A 23,700-nucleotide genomic window follows, 5' to 3' on the forward strand; every position below is an offset into this window, starting at 1 on the left:
AGACTCAACACTAGAAGGTAGTCTCGTCCTCATGCTCTTGCTACTTGAGTAGCACAAATTACTTGCTTTCTACTTGTCTCCTCTAAGTGGCAGAAATCTGAACTTGGTTGTGTAACACTTTAGAGCACTAACCGTTATCAAGGCTTAGCCCTCCTCAATCTTCATGCGTGAAAATGTATCCCTTTGTAACCAGCAGTTATACTATAAGATGTTATGCTCAATTTCCCTAGTTTTGCTATAAGATGTTTATGCTACAAGATATGCAAATGGGCTAGAGAATAACTAGTGGCTGCAAGGGCATGATGGGCTCGTGAATGTTTTTGCTAAACCTAATTATTTGACAACCAATTAAAACTCAATCAATTAAAACCCAATTTGATAAAAGCCTTCTACCCAAAAAGTAATCATAGACAATTAGTTAAATCCAAAATCAAGTTTCAGCTCAAAATCAATTTTAATTTTAAACGCCTCACCACTGTTCCTAAGTCCAAGTAAATGAAAGAATACACATGAGGTGACTACAGCGTCATACGTTTCTTCAATACGTAAGCAACTGTACCAGGCCGCCAAAAAGAGGGAAAGTGCAGCAGCCAGTGAGAACAAGGATCCTGATTCCTGACATCAATCTTGATTTCGATCCTAAGACGATAGACAACTTGAAACCACTACTAAAAAACCTAATTTTTAGGTGGTGGTCGATTTGATGTACTTGGGAGCTTTGTGCCCTACAGCCAAGTTTCTGTGGCTATTCCAATTTACAACCTATATTAAGCAACAGATGCTGCAACTTAACTTTCTGCACCAAAAGAATACAGATCTGTTTTCCTAATTATGGCCCATTTTGGCCAGAAGCTCCATTTGATTATATGATCACCCACATGGCCAATATTGTTATAGGAACGTATGACACCTTGAGAGCATAAAAATAGTAAAAACTGGCTCTCACACATCATGCGAGCGGCACATGAGCTTATATATGCGAGACACCCTGTTTCAGGATTTTTTTTTCTCTATGGAAATTGGTGGTGCCATAAATTTATAAAAGCATTCAGGCAAAATATAGAAACAATATTAGAACTACGCAAAGGATAGTTAGGATTCATCGTCCGAAACTGGCCAAGGGAGACATCTTTTTATACAAGAGCAACAACCAACACAGCTATATGCTCTTAGACACTTGACTTATTCATAGACCCACCACAAAACACACAAAAATACACATGTTTACTTTCACTTCTTATTCAACAAACCAGACTCCTGCATTCTAGAAATTGCCTTCTCAAACTGGCTCCACCTCTGCTCCAACGTCCCAATGTACCCGATCGACATCCTCACCAGCCCCGGTGAGATCCCAGCCAGAGCCTTCTCCTCATCATTCATCTCACTGCTTGTGCTGCTTCCAGAGCAGGACATTAGAGTTTCATAGTACCCTAGGCTCACAGCCATGAACCCAAACTGTGTGCAGTTCTGCAAGAGATTCATGAGCCTGTTGGCTCTTTCCTCAGTCCCCATGTCCAAACACAGAAGCCCTCCGTACCCGTAATCTTTGTTTCCCATGGCCTTGAGAAGCTCGTGCTGTGGGTGGTCGTCGAGCCCTGGGTAAATTACTTTTAAGCCCATCTTCTTCATCCTTTGGGCATAAATCATTGCCCTGTGGCAGTGCTCCTTCATTCTCAACCCTAAGTGGGGAATCCTCTCAGAGAGCTCAAATGCTACCTTGGCATTCATTGTGGGACCCAGGAGCATCAGGGAGCCTTGGTGTAGGTCCATCATTGAGTTCACTAGGCTTGCAGGTCCGCACACAACACCTGCAAAAAATTTATGCCACAAAAAAGTTTAGTACTTTGTTGCTAATCACAAAAGCTACTTTCCAAAGAGAAAATACGAAAGGGTTTAACAAATAATGAGAAATCATGTTAGCTGGAAATGGTGGACAGTCTAGTGTTATTTCTCTTCACTTTTTGAAGATAATAGATTTATACATAAATCATTAAGAACTTATATATTAAATGGCGAAATGAAGGATCGAAACATATTTATTTTGATCTAAAATTGTCAAAAAGTTAGAATTGTAAAAGTTTTAATTCCCAAGGTAAAAAATAGATGACGCATTAAAAAAAAGTGATTAAATATTAAATTAATATGACTAGATAAACAAAAATTGATAGAATGTGAATATAACATCTTAGATTATGTGACGATGACATTAGTACTTAAATTATGGTTCTCTTTTATTCGAATTAATATTTTTTGTTTCACCTTTTCTTTTGATTTTTGTACAGAACATCACATGAAGTCTTACAGTGAACATGGAAAATAACAGTGAAAAATCAAATCAAGGATCGCATAAGATATTCTAGTAAGAAAAATACAATTCCTACCTCAACTCACCCATGTTAATCATGAAGTAAGGTTGCAGATGGAAAACGACACCAAACAAACAATATCTAACAAAAACACAAACAAACATAAACGTATGGTATCTAAAAATAACACAAGCTAACAAAAACGAACAGAAACACCTGTCTTGCTATCTAAATATAACAAGACATGAATCACGAGTCGAAAAAGTAACACCCTCGCATGAATCCAAACCGGTCCCTTCCCCACCTTGCTAAAAGTATTACTCCCGGTCAATACATTTTTTTCGGTCTGAACTCCCCATGCTTTTATTATATAACCTATAATGTAAATGAGATCAAAAAAAATTTTACAAATCAAATTTTTACAAATCAAATTATGTGTTCCAAATAAGAAAATAAACAGGTTAATTAACACTTAAGTTTTGATTTCCCTAGTAGTATTCTTTATATAACCATCATCAATATGCCTCATTTGCAAACTCATAAAATTTAGGACAATTAACTAAAATAATTTGATATTTGGTTGTAGAGAAGATCAGTTTTTACATGTCATTATATTATTGTGGTCTTTATGTAATCAATTTATTATCGACCACTTAATTAATATGCCATTGTTATTAAAAAAAAATAACTGATTAATTTTACAACTAAATGTCAAAAACGAATCATTCCAATTATTTGTCCTAAATTTTATTCTATAGATTAAAAGTACTTAGCACGCATTTACGTAAAATCACTAAATTATGATCTTACACTCAGTCTCTTCGTGAGCGTTATTAGATTTCATTTTTATAAACATCTTTAGATCACATTTTTTATGTGATACTACACGTTACCAATCCAGTCATATAATTGACGATATACTGTCATATTCAATAGTTTTCGAACCACAGAAGTTAAAGAAAATCTCACAAACAAACTATAAGGAAAATATTTACTACTTTTACCTGCAATAATATCAGCACCGCCGCTAATAAACTTGGAAATGCTGTGAACAACAACGTCAGCACCAAGCTTCACCGGAGAGAGAACCATGGGAGAAAACGTGTTGTCCACCACAACCGTGACCCCCTTCTCGTGGCCGATACGGCTGAGCTCCGGTATGTTGGCGACGGTGAGAGTCGGGTTCGACATGCCTTCGAAATAGAGTACCTTGGTCTTCCCGACCTCAATAGCATTCCTCACCATGTCCATGTCGTTGATGTCCACAAACGTCGTCGTTATGTTGCAGGCCCTGGGGAAGAAGTGGGACATGAGGGCGTGGGTCCCCCCGTAGACGGTTCTTGAGGCGACGATGTGTTCCCCGCTGCTGACGAGCTGGAGCAGGACGGAGGATATGGCTGACATCCCAGAGGACGTGCAGTAGGCGGCCTCTGTGCCCTCGAGGGCTGCCATCTGGCGACTGAGATTGAGCACGGTAGGGTTAAAGTGGCGGCTGTAGATGAAGAAGTCGCGGTCGGCACCCAGCTCGCCGGAGAACATTTTGCGAAGAGTCTCGGGCTCCATCACGGTGAACGTGGCGGAGGCCTCAATCGACATGTTGACACCACCGTGCTCACCAAACTCATGGCGAGCACTGGCTAATGCCGCGGCTGGGTCTTCCCAGGCTGCAGCTGCAGCCGAGGACAACAACATGGACTTTTTGGCGGCAACATAGTCTTCGTTGTCTATGTCGTCGTGCTCGGCTCTCTTCTTGCTGTTGATGGTGGGGAAAACTAATCCCTGGGATTTGGTGTCAGCCATGTTTCGTTTTTGCTAATGGAGTTCAGGGTTGGGTTTATGGGGGGGGAGGTAAATCAAAAGGGGAGGAGGAGTTGTTTGTGCTTTGGGTTTGGGTTTGGGTTGGGGGGATGTTATGTCTTCTATATATAGAGGGAGAAAGAGGAGACAGTGAAATTGATTTGTTATTACTATTCAAGGCCAGATTTTGATTTTATTTATTTTCAAGAACAAAGGTTGTTACGATTCGTATTTATGGCATGCTTGTAGCGTGCCTTAATTAGTCCCATAGAGTAGCACTTCCTTTAAATCACTGGACGTATGGAAAGTTTGAGTTTATATATATATATATATATAGACACACACACATACATACATACATATATATATATATAGACACACACACACACACATACATATATATAGCACGAATAGGTGAAAGTGTTAGGTGTCGTCAACTATAAAGGGCATATCATGCCAATATTATGTATCGTTCCTTTGTTATTAATTTTGTAAAGCCAGCCAATATATGGGTCACAATTTTACCCTATATATTGGGTACTTCGGTTTGGGCAAAGCATATTATTAACTTTTGATTGCCCCGTTGTGAATGGAGAGGGTAGAAAATTTGGGGGAAGAAATTAACAACACTAATTACAAATGGAAGTTTGGAGAAGGTTCTCAAACCCCCTTTCATTATGTGTACCCAACAGTCTAACTGTAAACCCAAAATGCACCTTTTAATTACTTTGAAGCTTTTAATCTACGTGAGATAAGGAAACTCTTTATGGATGGTCACTTCACAATTTAATGTCAATTTTTCATGTCAACATTATAAATTATTATACCAAAAACATAAGATAACAAAGAGTCCATAAAGAGTCTCATTTTAAAGAGTCTCCTTAGCATTTCTTTAATATGAGAAGACAACAAGTTCAAAAGTGAAATGATAACATTAGAGACGCCAAAAATTCATTAGTCATACGTTGAAGAGGAAGTTATTCAAAACTATATATGGGAATGAAAATTTTAAAACGAATTACGTTATTAAGAGTCAACCGTTATAGTGTTCAATTTTCACATTATTACATAACAATTTTACTACCGATCACATGATAGAAAGTGGCATTGAAAAATACTAACTTCTAGAGGACAAAACACATCAACAAAAATCATAGTTGTTGTTTAAACACTAGTAGGAAAAACCATTTGTGCGACAGATGTTTGGGCGACAAAGCAAAATTCGTCGCGCCTATGTGTTTTGCGCAACGAAATCAATAGCTTCGTTGCGCAAAAATGATGCTACTTTGCGCGTCGCAATAGAGTATGCACAACGAAAAAAAGATACTCATCGCGCAAAGTCAGTAAAAATAACGTGGGTAATTTTTTTTTTTTTTTTGCATGACGAAGTTTTTCCTACGGAAACCTTGCGCGACAAGGCTTCGTCGCACAAAGTACATTCAATTTTTGGATCAAAGCATTCAACGCATGCGAATTAGCAGAAAACTTGTGCGACAAATGATTCGTCACACAAAGTCCAGTGAGTTTTTGAGTCAGAGCATTCAGTGTATGTGAATCAAAGGAATCAATACTGTATTTAGTGCAGATGTTTGCATGACAAAGGCTTCATTACATAAACTCCCTAACCTTCCTATAAATATGCACTTCTGCTCTCCTTATTCTTCACAATTATGTTCGTGCTAGAATGGAGGATAAAAAATGAGAGCACATCAAGGCCCTCGAGCCCTATGATATGAGGCAATATGTGGAGTTTGCACATACGATTGGTGTAGCAATGCAGAACAACTGTTCTACTCTTGAGTGGCATTCTTGGAAATATGTGCCTAAGAATGTGAAGAAGGTATTAGTAAGTGTGACAAATGTTGAAAATAATTAATTTTGTGAAATTTTTTGTTATATGTTGTAATTAATTATTTGCATATATGTGTAACAGTGTAACTATACTCTTGATAATACGAACGAAGAGTTGATGAAATTGATGGAGGAGGCATTGAAGGGGGTTACAAGCAGTGGCGTTATGATGTGAAGCAGAATGGAGGACCAGCGAAACAGAAGTTTTAAATTTATGTTCTTGAGGACAATATTTAATTTTAAGGTTTTTTTATAGGTTATGTATTTGGACTTAATTAGACTTGAATTCATGTTTTGTTGTTTAAATAATTGAATAGATTAATTCAATTTATTTAAGTTTTTAATTATTTTAGAATAAATATTATAAATGAATATTTGTTTGTAATTATGAAGTTTATATAAATATGGATATTAAAGATCTATGTTTACGTAAACTTCATAATTACAATCTATATTTACGTAAACTTCATAATTACAATGAATTACGTAATTTTGTCACTATAAACTTTGCGCAACAACAATTTCGTCCCGCAAAGGGCGCAAAAAACACGGTTTAGTTTACTGCCATATTTCGAATCTATATGTTTTGCGCAACAAACCATTTGTCATGTAAGGTGGTAAAACCTTGCGCGACAAAGGCTTCGTCGCACAAAAGTCATTCAGTTTTTAGGCCAGAGCGTTTAGTGCATGCGAATCAGCATAATCAATACTGTATTTAGTACAAGTTTTTGCGCAACAAAGGTTTTGTCGTTCAAAGTCCCTGACCTTCCTATAAATATGCGCTTTTACTCTCCTTATTCTTCACAATTCGTTTCGGAAACGCTTTACTATTTTGCAGATTATAATCAATTTGTTCTTTGATTGTTGGTACGATGGCCTACTATGGTGCATGTTCATCAAAGACAATGGATGGCGAAGGTTACGGAAAAGGTTGTATTGTAAATTTTACATTTTGTATAAAGTTTTTATTTAGCTTCAGTATTATGAATATATATTTTGTTGATAGACAAGAAGAAAAAAGTTGTGGTACAAGTTTGACACACTTATGGTGGGAGCCGTTACAAAATCACTGTTAACAAATTAATAGGGGTTGTGAAGTCAGATATGCATGCCAGCATTTGGTCTGACGTTGGAGTATTGGTGCGTGACAAATGTGCTGCAGATTGGTAGTCTTGGAGTGCCATCCTCGAGGAGATGAAGATGCACTTGATTGATGAGTTAGTTGTATGTGTTAAGTTATTAGTTAAATAATAATTATGTTTGTTAAATTTAATATAATGGTGAGATTTTAATTTATTAATTTTCACATGACAGCCTAATTGGGACATTGATAAAAGTAACCCAAATCTGATGAAGGTTATCGACAACATCTTCAAGTCTTGTTTTCGGGAAAAGAAGTTTAATAATCAACGTGCGGCAGAACTACCAGCGAAGGAGTAGAATAATGGTTTTTATTTTTATTTTATTGCTTATTTAATAATAAGATCTGAATTAGATGTTTTTTTATTATGAAATGATTAATTAAATATGTACTTAATGTTTATTTCGAATAAAATTAATGCATGTTAATAAATATTTATATTAATTAATTATGCATGAAGGGTTTAATCAAATAAGTTCTTGATTTATTAAGTATTTATATTGTTTGAAAAATATTGAAGACTGAATGGAAAAATTCAAATTTTCTTTTTTCAAAAAAAGAACTTTAAAAAAAAAAAAATGGTAATGCGTGATGAAACATGGTTCGTCGCACAAATTTTTTTTAAAAAAAGCACGACGAAATGTGGTTCGTCACGCAAAGTGTTATAAAAACACGGCAAAACGTAGTTGGATGTGTCAAAAGTGGAAGCACCATGTTTTGCGCGGCGGTTCTTTCGTTGCGCAAAGTCTTTGCACTTTACTGAATTTAACCAGAATGCAGGAAGGCAGAAGTTGCAAAACAATTATAGCAGCTGCCTTCCTGCTGAAATTTCCAACCATTCTAGCTGTGTTGCCATTAATCTCGGAGGCATATTTTCTTAATTAACTTATTTAATTTCCATTTATTTAAATTGTTTTGTACGTAGTTTATAATTATTGTGAGTTTATGTATTTGTATGCAAACATTTTTGTATGGATGTACAAAAAATAGTTTGCAATGTTCATATGAGCTTAGTTTCTCATGAGAATTAGTTGGATTTTGCGAATGGACGCAAAAACATGACTGCAGTCCAATTAATTCTTGAATTGTCCCAAAGTTTTGGATAATTTGAGAATGCACAATTAAATGTTGTATTTTGCGGTTCACGCGTTAGAGTTTGAACGTGGAAAATTTGGTAGCATCTCTTTGCATTCTTCAGGTGCATCGTAGTTTTTTGTATCTACGTCGTGCACTTGAAGAACTGCAAGGAGATGCTGCCGAAATTTTTCCACGATCGAACTCTAATGTTTTGGAACCATAAATTACATCACGTAACTGTGCATTCTCGAATGAGATAGGACCCATAATGGAGGCATAAGGTGGCATGTCATAATTGAAATTGTTGTAACCCTTGTAAATTTTTTATGTTTACAGGTGATATGGACAAACAATGGAAACATAATCCTAACAAATATGCTGATGATTATTTAGATGGAATAAATCGGTTCATTAATTTTGCAATTGCAAACAACCGGGGTTTAACCCAAATTTGGTGTCCTTGTAGAAAGTGTAACAACTCAATGATTGAATATTTTGTAATTGTTCAATACCATTTAGTCAGAAATGGGATGATGGAGACCTATACTATGTGGAATCGTCATGGAGAACAAATACAACATGTTTCATCCTTACACATTACCCCGAGCAGTGGGACAGTTGAATCTGTTGTGGACCCAAATGAACAAATTATGGACATTATTAATGATGTTTTTCTAAACGCTAGTTTGAATACGAATGAGGAAGTAGAAGATGACACCCTTCCCACCATGGACAGTGAAGCATTTGAAAAAAAATATGAGAAACTATTAAAAAGTGTCAACCAAGAATTATACCCCTGCTACGAAGGATTTTCGGTGCTCACGGCCATTGTTGAGTTGATGCATGGAAAAATAAAGTTTTGTATGTCGATCAGTGTTTTGATTACTCTTTGAGCATTTTCAAGAAGATGCTTCCAAAAGACAATTGACTGCCTAAAGATCATAAAAGCGCAAAGAAGGTGCTGAATGGTCTTGGATTGGGATATGAAAAAATTCACACATGTTAAAATAATTGCATTTTGTTCTACAAAGATAGTAAAGCATTAGATAATTGCCCGATGATATTATTGAAGTGCTATGCAAGTTTGAACAAATATTTCCTCCAACTTTCTTCACAAGCATGATACACATCATGATTCACTTGCTAGAGAAGACACTTCTAGCCGGACCCGTCAACTATTGATGGATGTATCTAATAGAAATGTATTTAATGGCCATAAATAATTTAGTTCGTGATGTATGTACGATTTAACTAATTTTACACATTATTTTGTTTATTGATACAGACTACTAGGTGAATTAAAAAATAGTGTATGGAACAGGGCAAAGCCTAAAGGATCAATCATGGAGGCATGGGTCGCATTTAAGCCACTTACATTTTATGTAATGTACCTACAAGATGTTGAAACTACGTTCAATCGACAGCAACGCAACAATGACGATGGTGTGAGAAATGAAATTTTTTTCGTTTTTGCCCAAATTGCACGACCCTTTAGTGAACCAATTAGAGGGGAGTCATTTAACAAAATGGACATGGAGGTAGCACATTGGTTTTTACTTAACAATTGTGATGAGACAATTACCTACCTAGATGAGCATGAAGAGTTGATGAAGTGGGAACATCCTTCATATTTATAAGCCAAGAAGCACCGTGAATTGTTTCCTTGTTGGTTTCGTGAAAATGTAAGTTGTTCATGTTTTGGGTTATTTGCATAATTGTGAATGGTAAACTAACACGTCAACCTTTTATCATTAATTTAGGTGAAGAAATTGAAGGACATGAATTCGCCCACTTACACTAAAGAATTGTACAACTTGGCTATTGGGCCCCTAAGTGCAAAATTGTACTTCGGTTGTCATGTAAATGGCATCAAGTTTTTGGCAACTGATTGCGATGGCAAGCTGTGTACACAAAATAGTGTGGTACATGTCCCGGGGCAGGCGACATTGTAGATATTGATTTTTATAGAAAATTGACAAGTGTTGTATAATTGCTTTACAAAGACCACTGTCAAGTTATTCTATTTAACTGTCGTTGGTTTGATACAAACCCACGTAGGATTGGAGGTGTTAAACAAGACGATAGTTTTCTATTAGTCAACACTAACAGATGTTGGTATAACGACAACCCCTACATTTTGGTAACAACGACCAAATAAATTTTCTATATAGATGACCCTAAGGGCGGGAGAGGATGGAAAGTAGTTCAGAAGATTAAGCACAGAGGGTTATATGATACTCCTAACCGAGATCCTGCTGACGAAGACGATTATGGTGACGTTGCTAACAAACATCTAGAGACTTCAACTACACTGCGGGATATGACTATTGGTGCAGATACACTCTGAAACTTGGTAGTCGGAGGTCCTGAAATCGAAATACCGATCGACTCCATTATGATTGACCTCGAGGATCGACTGCAATATAATGCACCCGAGCACATAAACGACGATGTTGATGTGCCTACAGACGATGAGGAATGGGAGTCTGAATCTGACCAAAGTGAAGATATTTATTCTAGTTTAGAGGAGGATTAATGAAAACTTGTGATGTAAATGTAATGATATTTATTAATGGTATTTATTTTGTAATTTTCCTTTAAAATTTGTAAAAAAAAATATTTATTTATTTAAACTAAAAATAAATTAAATTTACAAATATGCACAACAACATTTTGGAAATGTTTGTCATGCAAATATTTAAAAAAAAAAATTATTTAAAAACTGGTCGCATGACAAAAATTAGAGCACCCTCGTTGCACAAACATGTAAAAATTTGATTCTTTTTGCCAAAATTAGGCGTTTTTATTTCAACGCCTTCACTCTTCTCTCTATCTCTCTCTAATTCTCTGCATGCGAATCTCACTCTATTCTCTCTCTCTCTCGCAATTCTCTCTAGCTCTCGCTCTCATCACTCACTATCTCAGTCTCTCCCTCTCTCCCTTTCTTGCCCTCTCTCTTTTTTCTCTGTCTCTCTGTCACTTTCCCTCTCATCTACCGCACTCTTACACCACACCATCTCACCGCTGCCGCAACATTACTAGGTAAGCACCCAGTTTCCCTTAATTCAATTATTTATTTGTGCAATTTTTCATTTTTTATGTTGAATTGTTTTAATTAGAACATTTAGGGATTTAGGGTTCGAATTGGGAATCCTAGGTTAGGTATTTAGGGTTTGAATTGGGAATCTTGGATTAGGGTTTTCAAATTGAGAATATTCAGTTATGGTTTTTGAATTAAGAATATTGGGTGATGGTTTTTGAATTGGGCAGGATGCATGGTAAATCTAGTTGCTTTATATGGAAGTATGTCTAATATGTAAAAATATATGGAGTTTATATCTTTGTACATGATATAGCGTCAAGTTCAGACCTTTCTCTTGCTAATGGTATTAATCGATTAGTAGTTCCATATATGTCGTTTAGATGATAAATGAATAAGCACTCATTGAACTTGGACATTATCATGAATCACACCTTCCCTTTGTTATACACAAAACTACCATCTACAGCCTTGAAATTCAGATATTTAGTAACGTCAGTGTGAATGAATCTTCCATTGAAGCTAAGAGAAATAGAAGGCTGCAAGTTTTTCGTCCAACTAATGAGTCACTTGTATCCTTCGTAAGTTCTTTTTCTTACAAGCTTTAAAAATTGTAATTCATGGCATTAATTTCAAACACCTATTGATAATATCTTAATGTAATGTGTGTTGTTTTTTGAAAGTAATGATACCACTATATGTTGAATTGTTCTCATGATAATTAAGTGAAAATATGCACAGAGGTTGTAAAGAATCAAATTATCAGAACAACATGGAGAACAAACCAAAAATAAACCTAGTACTTTTAAGTGATCACTTGTTAGAAATATCAACATTTAAATGTCAGTGTGAATCGACATGAACCAAAGCTCCGTTAGCCATCTCTTGTTAATGGTAAGTCTAGTTGCTTTATATAGAAGTAGGTCTAATATGTAAAAATATATGGAGTTTATATATATGTGCATGATATAGCGTCAAGTTCAAACCTTTCTCTTGTTAATGATTTTGATTGTTTGATTTATAAAGTTTGACAGGCTTCCCTACATCGTTGGGAGGCAGAGTTTTGCATTGTCTTGCAAATTGTTTTCAATACAGGGTTTATTGACTGCATGCTTCCTTGTTCTAGAAGAGCTCATCAGTTCAATCGACCGACATGGCGAACCTTTTCTGAGGTTGAATGTAGTGTTTCCCTGCATGTGCATGTTTTGTCCCTTTAACTTTTCTTTTTCATGTTTTGTCATACTGATGCTTGTGCCCGTGGTAAGTTTTGCATAAGGCATGTAAATAGGTTATACATATAGGTTTACACATTTAATATTTAGGCATGTGGGATACTATAGATGTTCCTATTGTGCATGAATATATGGTTTGTGCATGTATGGGTAATTTGATAATTTGATTCCTTCTTTAATGGTATTAATGAATTTAAAGATATATCTTATTTTGCTTCAAGGTTAGGATGTTTTTTAGTATATTCAAACCAGATTAATTAGTTAATGCTAATCATTATCAACTTCTTATAGATGTCAGTCTCTCATTTTCTATCTGATGGTAAATCTCTGGTATTCAGGATTTCTACCACTTTTCTTAGCCATAATCTGTTATCTCTAGCTTCCTTGTTGTTAATAAGTCAAAGTAGTGGAATGTAACTTTTTTATTTATTGTTTTTGTAGATGTCGAACTTAATTTCAAAACGCCGGGCAACTAGTAGGGTCAGTCAGACACCTTCTCCAGCAGTTAGTGCTGCTACCACTTCCCCACCTAATATGGGCACGACGGATGTCCCTTCGGTCACACCTTTTGGTCTAACGGTGTCTACGGCTCTTGCATCATCGACTTCTTCAGTGATGCATCTTGTACTAAGCACACGGCGAACTCATCGACGACCCCAGAGTTCTGAGGAGGCTAAGCAGTCTGGTGAGGCTTCATTTGTCCATGGAGAGGGGTCCCAGACAAGTAATGCATCTTTCTCAGAGTATAATCGAAATTTTGAAAGTTTTTTTTGTTGTTGTGAAAATCGAACTTTTAAATTATTTGATTTTTTAGGTAGGTTCATAAAAAGTCATTAGTTACAAAATACTGTCAATAAGGATACTGAAATTTGTTGGTGGATGACAAAAGAAGATCCCAAATCTTCTTTAGAAAAAGTTGGTTGATAAATTATTTGGCTACACTCTTAAAAAGCTATCCTTCTTATTCTTTTATTTTCTCATTAGTGAAAATTTTAGTGATATGGTGTGTTAAATTTTCAAAGAGACGAGAATACTCACATCAATATTGTTCTCAACTTACTTAATTACATGTGCAATCGAATATATGTGTAGTTTCTTCACAAATTCACTACCATTGATGCAATTAGAAGTGAAAAAGCTTGATACGAGTTGTAAATTTTGTTTTAAAAGTCTCCAATTGGTATAAACTGTTTGAATTGTTGGGTGGATGTGTTGTTTTTGTTGTTATATTGTTTGCAAGTTTTAGGATATGCTATAGTTTTAGGGGTGGTTCTGCTGAATTTTCGGTAGAAAATAGAATTCGTCTAATGTTTACTTTGTTTATTTGGTAGTTAACAAAAAACCAAGGGCCTATGTAGACTTCTGAAGACTTCACAGACCACTCGCACCACGACCGAGAAGATTACCATTACATGGGATCCACGACATCATGCGGCAGCAACAAAGAAGCAACACAGTGTGTTGCCCAGTGACATTGGCTTGGTTATTAGGAATCATTGTCCCCTTCTGTGGGAGTCATGGAAAGCTATCCCACCTGAAGTCAAGGAAGTCGTTCTTCATGAATTATCGGTAAGTATTTTCAACCTCAAATACTAAATTTTTATTAAAGTATACAAATATTATAAATTTTAACTACTATTTATTTGTTGAGTTTTGCAACATCACTATGAGCTCATAAACCTCGATGCCAATCAAAACCAGTACATCAATGACCTTTGCACCAGTAGGTTCACTCAATGGAAGAGCAACATCCACAAGCATTATAAGATATATGACGGTCCAGAGGTTGCTTTAGCAGTTAGGTGCCCTATAGAGTTGGTGGATCGCCGGGATGAATAGGAATGGCTCTGCAGCCATTTTCAAGACGAGATGTGACAACCCGTTCCAAATTTTACGTTTTTATTTTATTTTAAAAGCGTGAATTTACGAAATTGCCCTAGAGGCAAGGACTTTGACTTCCGTAGACCATCGATTTGAGAGATGTGGAACTTATTCTTTTAGCATATCCTCGTAGTACTCATTGGTACGAACGTATAGGCGAAAGCCGTTTGCGAGTCCGGATTATAACGGTATAGTTACGGACGTTCGAAATTGGTTATTCAAGGTTTAATGTTTATTTAAATTAAATCTCCACTTTGTGGGGGAAGCCCAATCAGAAAATGGAGGGAGGAAAGAGGAAGTAAAGTTCGCAGCCAATCAAAAAGAAAGAGGAAAAGAAAAAGAAAAAAAAAAAAAAAAAGGGAAAACTCCCCCCAAAACCGTGACCCAACATGCACAACCATCCATTTTCCAAGGCCGATTCCGGCCAACTCCGGTGGATTTTTTCGATGCCACCACCACCATCTTGAAGCTCTCATTCCCCTCTACAAAACCCACCCAAGAACCACCTTGATTAACCATGGTATGAGGCGGTTTGAGGCCACGAAAGTTGACGAAAATCAATGGTGCTCCGGCCACCCTTTTCGATTTTCCGGCAAATCGGCAAAGTGATGGCCGATGCCACCACTTGGGCTTTGTAGCCCATCATCCCAGGAGCAAAACCCGACCAACCTTGACCCCGTTGGACCACCGTAGACGACGAATCGACGTCGGGAAGTTTTAGGCATCCGCCGGCTTTGTGGGCAAAATTGACCATCTTCCGTCCACTTTTGGACTTTGTGGCAGGTATGAAAGTTGCTCCACTCACTGAGATCTTCATTTCTGTGAAGTTTGAGAATTTTTTAAAATAGTTGAATTTTCCGGCGAGTCGGGGCGGCCGACCGCCACCCGCGGCGGCCCATGCGGCGGCGCGTGGCCAGTGGGCCGCCAATGCTATTTTTAGGCTATGTCGAATGTCTTGAATTCAGTTTCGTTATTTGAATGACGTAGGTTGATCATTGGAACCTAAATTTGTTACGATACGTTACTTGATAAAAATGTGAATCGACGATCCGACCGTTGGATCGTCACCAAAATTGGATACATTATAATACGTAATATTTAAAGATCATTGGAATTTATGGATCGGGAATCCGACTTACGGATCTTCCTGAATTGGATTTGTAAGTTAGTAAAATAAATGTTCACGACCACTTGTTTTAGGTAAGTGGCGGAGATCCGACCGTTGGATCGTAATGAAATTTTAATATGTTATTGTAGAAACATATTGTGGATCGTTAGGAATTGCGGATTGAAAATCTGATATGCGGATCTTCCGGGTCAAGTTATACAGGGTTGTAAATCCTACCGTCGATCAAAGATCGACGGTTGCCTTGTGGTCAATGGGTCTCAAACTATTTTAGAATGTCGTTGAGGTTGTGTTTTATGTGAATTACATATTCTACGGATAAGAGTTCTGAGATGTGATTTGATAATTGGTCACAGGGACCAATCATTCAGGACGTCTCGATGCGTGCGCTAGAGAATCATAGCGTGGACTCCTGGTGAGTGGATCTTTTCCTTTTTATCGTACATATTGTTGAGAGTTCTATCGACACTTTTAAATTGATTAGGCATATTACTTTCATATATAATTATTGTGAATGCTTGAAGTATTATGAACTACGAATGGCTTGATCCCTGTTTAGGGTACGTAGGCAGTCTAACGAGACGTTAGATGCAGCCATAAAATATTTGAGACAAAAGCCTTGTTTGGGAAATTGAGTAATGCGAAGGAAATTGATAAAGACAAGTTTTAGTTTTGTGAGTTAGTTAGTTAATTAGTGTTAATTGGGTTATTATGGATAATTATCCTTGAAAATAAGTAGTTCGGGAGTAGAACGTTATTGATTGTACATTTCACACTATATAGTTTATAATTGAAAATGCTACAACATGGTTGAGTGTTAGATTGCATCATGGTATATCCATATGTATTATACTTGCATATAATTATTGGGAATGCTTTCAAGTGCAAAGGTGGACGCAGGACACCCAGGTAAGCTTCAGGTGAGTACATGTTGATGTTAGTGATGGTAGTGAGTACGATTGTGTTGAGATATAGCATAGCTCATAAACCTGCACCCCGGTGTTAGTGCTCCCGCCCGTGGCCAGGGCACAGTCCTTCACGTGATGTTCACCTCCCGCACCTTACGCTCACCTTGGATTCAAGGTAGGTGCACAGTCCTGTCGTACAGACCACTTTAGGTGGTTCCGACTCGTAGGTGACCCGCGATTATTCGCCCAGTCTTCACGTGATCGTAGCACTTATTTACACCCAGTCCTGTCGTACAGACCACTTGAGGTGGTTCCGACTCGTGTGCAGGTATACTTATTGAGCTATTGGCTAGCCAGGATTGATGAGATATGGATAAGTCGTACAGGTCACTATAGGTGACTCCAACTTATATGCTAGCCAGGATTGATGAGATATGGATAAGTCGTACAGGTCACTATTGGTGACTCCGACTTATATGCTAGCCAGGATTGATGAGATATGGATAAGTCGCACAGGTCACTATAGGTGACTCCGACTTATATGCTAGCCAGGATTGATGAGATATGGATAAGTCGTACAGGTCACTATAGGTGACTCCGACTTATATGCTAGCCATGATTGATGAGATATGGATAAGTTGTACATGTCATTTTAGATGACTTTGACTGATATATCACCTTGTATTGATTTAGTTCATTTGGCCTACTTATTAATGTATGGTGGAGTTGATGGCAAACCGTGGTTTTAGTCATTTCTGAGTATGGTTTGGATATATGCATATATGTTGTACTTTCTTATGGAAAACGATACGGGTTTTACATTTAGGGGCATTACTTTTAGAGAGGTAATAACTTTGGGAAGCTTGGTTTTATTGCTTACTCACACCTTCTGTTTGGTGCCCTCCAGGTTTTAGTTGCTGAGTTTGTATCGACAAGAATCTGTGGCGAATCTTAGTATTGTTGGATATTTCTGAGGGTATGATTCTTACCCACACTACTGTACCTTACTTATGCTCTAAAATCGCGCGTGAAATGGGTTCGCTCCCACTCGTAGCGCACTCTGGTACTTAGACACTTTTAGATTCAAATTTATTCACTTTTTATACACTATCACATTTTATGGCTTCGTCACCTTCCAGGTGTCGGCCAGCACAGCTCGATTCAGGGTCCAAGTGGACTTTCTGGGTCGGGGTGTGTCACGAGAAATACCGCGTAAGTATAATATATATTTCAATAATATTTAATCAAAATTTTTATATTTTTAAATAATATTTTAATTTTTTCATTAATTTGTTATAAATATCTAAACTAATACGTTTTATTAATTGAACAAAAAAAAAAAAAAAAAAAAAAAAAAAAGTGAAGGCAAACTCAATCAATAGGTCGAAGAAGAAACTTTTTCACCGCTCCGGCTCACGACGCTTCTCTTATAGGTTAGAGGAGCGATGTAAGGTAACCGTATATTTATTTTAAGTTTTCATTCTTTTTACTCTCTATTACACAATTGGTAATCTATGTGTTAATATTTTTTTTATTCAGGGGGTCAAAGTTTCTTGAGATTGACATGTTCAAGAAGGTGTACGTTCAGCCCAGGGATAAGCTGACGAAGCAGCTTCATGTAAATTATTTCAATTTTTTAATATTCAATTAGTATTAATATTAATTACATGTATATTAAAATTAATTAATTAATTTCATTTTTCTAGTCCATCATGGTGGAGAAGGGCCATACCATTCTGGAGGAAGTGGCTTCCTAACTTCCCCTAGAGACCTCGATTTTCAAATCATGACGGACACATTCGATCAGACCCTTAGTCGTAGGCATGTGAATGTTCACCGGGGGCTTAGGAAAATTCGCCTTTGGGACCTGTCTGCCTCATCCTCCAGGCAGAAAACAGAAGAGGTCAAATCGATGACATATGAAGTGGTGTACCTAAATGAGCAGATTGCCACCCAGCAGTCTTAGTTGGCGGCCCAAAGTAGTTTGATGAACCAAATTCGTCTCGTCCTTCAAATCTTTGGCATTCGGTTCCCCAACGTTGAAACACCTCCAGCAACGACCTTCTAGCCCCCCGTCGCAGCAACTACAACCTCTCAACCCCCCAACGCAACAGCAACACAACCAGCAGGCGATTATGACGTGGACGACTACATATTTTAGCTTTTTTTTAAAATTGTTTTCAAGTTTTAAAATATTTCTTTCCATTGTATGTACATTTTCAATATTTTTTTAATTCAATATTCTTCTTTACATTTTCTATTTTTAATTTCATTAAATTAATTTATACATAAAACAATAGTATCAACATTTAAAAGGAAAAAATAAATAAAAATGATTTTAAAAAAATTAATTTTAAAATATTACTGCGACAGCCTTATGTCTGTCACTCTTCGTTTCGTGCAACAACCACTAAATCCGTCGCGCAATGTCTGGCGTCACAAGCTTTGCACGACATCCTCTTCGCCGCCCAATGTTTCCGACGACCGTGTTTGCCTTTGTGCGACAAATGTCCCTTCGTCGCCTAAGCAGTTATGCTTAGTAGTGAAAGGAGATTATAATTTCTAACCAAATTGTACGTGGTCCTCATTTCTTTTTTGCTTGTAGGAAAGATCAAATACTCAGTGGTATCCGAACCGGTTGTTGTCTTTCCTTAAATATTTGTACTAGATGATGAAGAAATCCGTCTTCAATAGTTGAATATCGTTGTACAAAGAAAAATGTGTATTATAACAATTTATTGACAAAATCCCTTTTTTGAGTTATTCACCCCAATCTAATTAGGAAGCTGTCATTGGCCTAAACCCTTAATCAACGTATTCTTGTTGCAAGACCTTCTCTCTCTCTCTCTCTGACCCTCTCTTCATCCAAACCCTAGATATCAAATCTCAGCCATCGACCCCTTACTTTAGTTTGGGGTTGGTGGCTGACATCCTTGCCTCCCCTTTGTCTCTCTACCACCCCGCCATTTCTCTGTTTCTTCCTCCTTCTCTCCCTCCCACATCTCTTATTCATTGATTCTTCCTCTGCCCTTCCTCTACCCCGCTTGTCCTCCTCCCACCCTTCACCCATCTGCCTCTACTTCTCTTTCCCCTCTCGCCACCCTACCCACCTTTTGTGACTTATCTTCTATTGTTTTCAAGTTTCATTTTTTCAGTTTTTTCTTCTTCTTTTTTCAGCAAACCTTTATTCCCCAATCTTTTTCCTTCTCCCCACTAATTTATGAGTGGCTTTCAGTAAGCGTTGGTGGGTCGCATCTTCCCTTTTGGCTAGACATAGTGGCTGCTCTGTATGACCAAATCAAATGGCACACTTCTTAAAGACTAATTTTGACAACCGTGTCAACCAAGGCAAAGGATCTAACCTTTGTGCCGCCTTAGGTAGCGAGGTTTGTTGAATTCATACCACTTGGTGCCCAGCAAAGGCTTCTCCGATGCTTTCCTCGACATGTTATGTAGTTATGTCGCATTGTACCGCCAAATTTGATAGTCAACCTCATTGGGGATCGGATTTGATGACCCGGACTTTGGGATTTAGTGTTTTCACGCTGCCATAGGCGATGAGATTGGTTAATTCTACCGCATTAGATGCTCTAACATGGCGACTCTGCCGCCATGTGACCCCAAATCAAATTTGGTAGCAAGGGGGAGAGATGTCATTCCATGTCATGCCACATCAGATTTGGCTTCTAGGTTGGAAAGCAATGATCCTATATTTTATTACTGTTGTTGTTGATTTGGACATTTTGACATTTCCTTTGAAGATGCTCTTACTTTGTAACATTTTTTTTTTTTTAACAACAAACAAAGAAAGAATCAAATATATTTATTATTTTTTTTTTAATGCATGTGTCTCATTGACAACCAATAGAATAAAAATTAAAATCAATTTTAATTATTTTTAAAAGTTAATGCAATTATGAGGCCCAATATAAATAATAAAATAAATACTTAATATTGAAAAAGAATAAGATTTAACATTTGTATTCAATTGGTCACATCAGCCGCCATTTAGTACTACGATCTAGTGGTATTTCTCTTCACTTATAAATGAGTGGTCTTTGGTTCAATTCTCGCCAAAGGCGAAGTTGTACCACATTATTGCAAGCTTATTGTAAGGCTAATCCACTCCCTCCCCAACCCCTTGGTCTAAATAATATCGATTGTTCAAAAAATAAAATAAAATAAATTGGCTGCATCACCGATCAAAATTTTGACATATTATATTTGACATCTCCTTTTGGAAAAGCTCTAAAAAGACTCTATCAAAGTAAGACTCTCCATGGGCTCTCTGCCAGATCACAATTCAACGTCAATTCTCATACCAACATTATAAAACATTATGCCAAAAATATGAGATAATAGAAAGTCTATAGAGAGTCTCACTTTTGAGAGAGTCTCCTTAGACCATTTCACAGATCAAGGATTAGGGTTCCGAGGCCAAGGGTCGAGTCTAAAGTCCAAAGATCATGGTTTAATTGGGACGAGAAGATCAACTTTCTTCATTAAAATGTGTACATAGGACATGAAAAATTCTAATTATTTGCCATACAGAAAATGATAAAAACAAGGGTACGTACATCTGTAATGGAAATGGCAAAGAAAATAAATTATGTATGTTAATGCAGGAAAATAATTAGATCATGGATCCAATTTGTTAAATTTTTCTTTAGCACGTAGTCATCAAATTAAGCAGGATTAATAGTAGTACTGCCAGTCACGCTCGTTATGTTTATCTTCTTTCCATGGACATTTCATGAACTACTGATAAAAGTCATTGATCATGTCTAAACTTTCTAAAACACATACTCATATTCTTGAGATGCAGCGAAACAAAAAAAAAAACAAGAAAAAATTATCAAGAAGATTCAAATGCAAGATTGACAAGCGATTCTGGAATTGTCCAAGTAATTGATTATAGTGTACAAGTAAAAAAGTTGTGATCCTGAAAAGGACTCTAAATGCATGGAACTTGGCTCGTAATTTGGTTCTTTTTAATTTCGCTTTCTTTTTCTTTTTTCTTTCAATGCGACTGGTCTTTCACTAGGGTTACATGCACTTCATACAATCGTATTTCTTGCGATTGTAAGCATATAATATAAAGTTCAAGCACATCTTATTTTACAAGAGTTCCAAGACTTTATGTGCAACTAGTACGGACCATCATTTTTCTTCCAAGCATTATAGCAGGCATGGTCCCAATGAGATAATGCCGAACCCATGACAGAAAGCACAATCTTCAATTCTGTTATTTTCTATCCCACCACCATAGTACTTTACTAGTCACTACATATAAGGTTAGGATTTAGAGACACGTTTTTGACACACATTCTAACACTTATTTGTGGAGTCTACTTTGTAATGCATTTTAACGATCCAACAAATGAATGGATACAGTTTTAAAAAGAAAGGTCATTTGGCTTCCCATTTAGATGATTTTTAGTATACATGACTTTTGAGGTAAAACATAAAAGATAAACGATTCTTTGAAATATACGAAGTGGACCTCACAAAAATATGTGTTAAAATCGTGTGCCTTCAATCCTAACTCCTATGTATGTATGTACGTGTATATATATATATATATAATATATAATATGGTATATTATAATATCATATACATATACATTGAGATTCTCTAGATGCATATTAACTAAATAGTATTCGTAGTTTAGAATTAAAACAGACAAAAGGAATCGATGTTTTTATTATAAAAATCCAAAAACAATAAATTAACTAATAAAAACAATTAACTTGCAGTAATGATTTTGTACATATGCATTAGTAAGAAGATAAGGTATCACATGACTAGCTAGTAGATAGCAAAATATATAAATTCAAGCTTTGTCATGATAAAGTGTCAACCTTATTGGAATCATTATCATATAATCATGATTATTCATATTCTAGTCATCTATGTGTTCATAAGAAAAATCCACACAGCACTTCTGATATTAGGTAGCTATCAAATAGCATTGCCACGCACTTGTGACATTATGATTTGGGTTCTTATCCAAACCCTAACCATATAAAAATAATAATCAGCAAATGATATGGAATTCAAAACAAGAACAACAAAAAAATTGGATCTTAGCATATACCCTCGATCTGTGTAGAATGATCGATATTGTAAACGTAGAAAATCCTAAACTTGAAGTTTGTTGCAAAAGCAGTTGTTTGTTAGATGTTCTATCTTTGAGTACAATTTCTTACTTAAATTGGTGTACAACAATGACCCTGATGGGAAAGATTATTACTAGAAGCCATCGAGTTCACAAACAAACAAGTAGAAGGGAAAAAATGACGATTCATTCACATATATGCACGGACAAGTCAAGCTATGAACAAAATTAAATGAATATTGGACCTTGGACACATTTCTCAGTCTCAAATTTGGATCCACAACCCCATCTGAAGCTCTCCACAAAATATCCATCCAAAAATAAATAAATTGAGGCAAAAAAGCCTCCTTCACGAAGTGAAATTTAACACGTGCTAAGTGATGAACATGCAATAGATGTTCCAGTAGAAACAAATGAGATGGGTCAAGGAATGGGACCTAATCATCAATGATCATGATCCATGTATCTTAATCCCCAATTATCTTAATCCAAATTATCTATATCATTAGCAATTACTAGTTAATTAGAATCTTATCCGAAACATGGCCATTGAAACTTCAGAAAAAGTGGAAGAAAATTAACCACAAGGACAAAAACTAAAAGGTGTGGCAACACAACATGGCCATTGAAACTTCAGAAAAAGTGGAAGAAAATTAACCACAAGGACAAAAACTAAAAGGTGTGGCAACGTTGTGTTGCTTCGATCTTGGAGGCTTTCCTTTTTGAATTTTGGATGGCATAAGGAACCAGGACGTTTGTTAGGTAAAACATGACTTGATGGATCTGTTCGCGTGAGTCGGAGATTTCTTTATTATAATTAATATTTTAATTTTTTTAATGATTGAAATTTTCTTGTTGTTACGGAATTTCTTATAACTCTATTCAACTATATAGTTTATATATATTTGACTAGTTTAATAATTCCGCTCATAATGCCAAATTATTATTGTAATTTTCAACAATGAGTTTTACAAAAGTTTCGAGTAGGGCGGATAGGCTAATCATCAAACTGCTCCGGAATAGATGAATCATCAAAGACAATCACGAATGAATGGGCTTAAGAGTTTTAAGCCTAGTAAACTATATAGTTTGTATACATAGTGCCTCCTTAAGAGAAGAATACACATAATAATTCAAACCCTAATACTCTAGTACAATTTTATCGGATGCCAACCCCCAACCCACCCAATTGTCCCGCGCATAATCCAATACACATTGTTTA

At 36.5% G+C, this 23,700-nt stretch overlaps 1 protein-coding gene across 1 annotated transcript; it reads right to left on the bottom strand.

Annotated features, from left to right (window-relative positions):
• Positions 1-1,078: 1,078 nt before the first annotated feature.
• On the bottom strand, positions 1,079-4,391 carry LOC137712577 (methionine gamma-lyase). Its single transcript, XM_068451672.2, has 2 exons — positions 3,311-4,391; positions 1,079-1,808 (listed from the first exon to the last, which is right to left on the bottom strand). The coding sequence occupies exons 1-2, from the start codon at positions 4,104-4,106 to the stop codon at positions 1,231-1,233; spliced, it is 1,374 nt and encodes a 457-aa protein (XP_068307773.2). The 5' UTR covers positions 4,107-4,391; the 3' UTR covers positions 1,079-1,230.
• Positions 4,392-23,700: the final 19,309 nt, after the last annotated feature.

The sequence above is a fragment of the Pyrus communis genome, chromosome 14, assembly GCF_041283825.1.
Source record: "Pyrus communis isolate YQ-2024b chromosome 14, ASM4128382v1, whole genome shotgun sequence".
Taxonomy (NCBI): Eukaryota; Viridiplantae; Streptophyta; class Magnoliopsida; order Rosales; family Rosaceae; genus Pyrus; species Pyrus communis.

Coding starts and splice junctions, on each gene's coding strand:
- LOC137712577 (XM_068451672.2), bottom strand. CDS start 4,106: ATGGCTGACACCAAATCCCAGGGATTAGTTTTCCCCACCATCAACAGC. Junction 1,809..3,310: donor CGGTGCTGATATTATTGCAG/GTAAAAGTAGTA, acceptor AATTTTTTGCAG/GTGTTGTGTGCGGACCTGCA.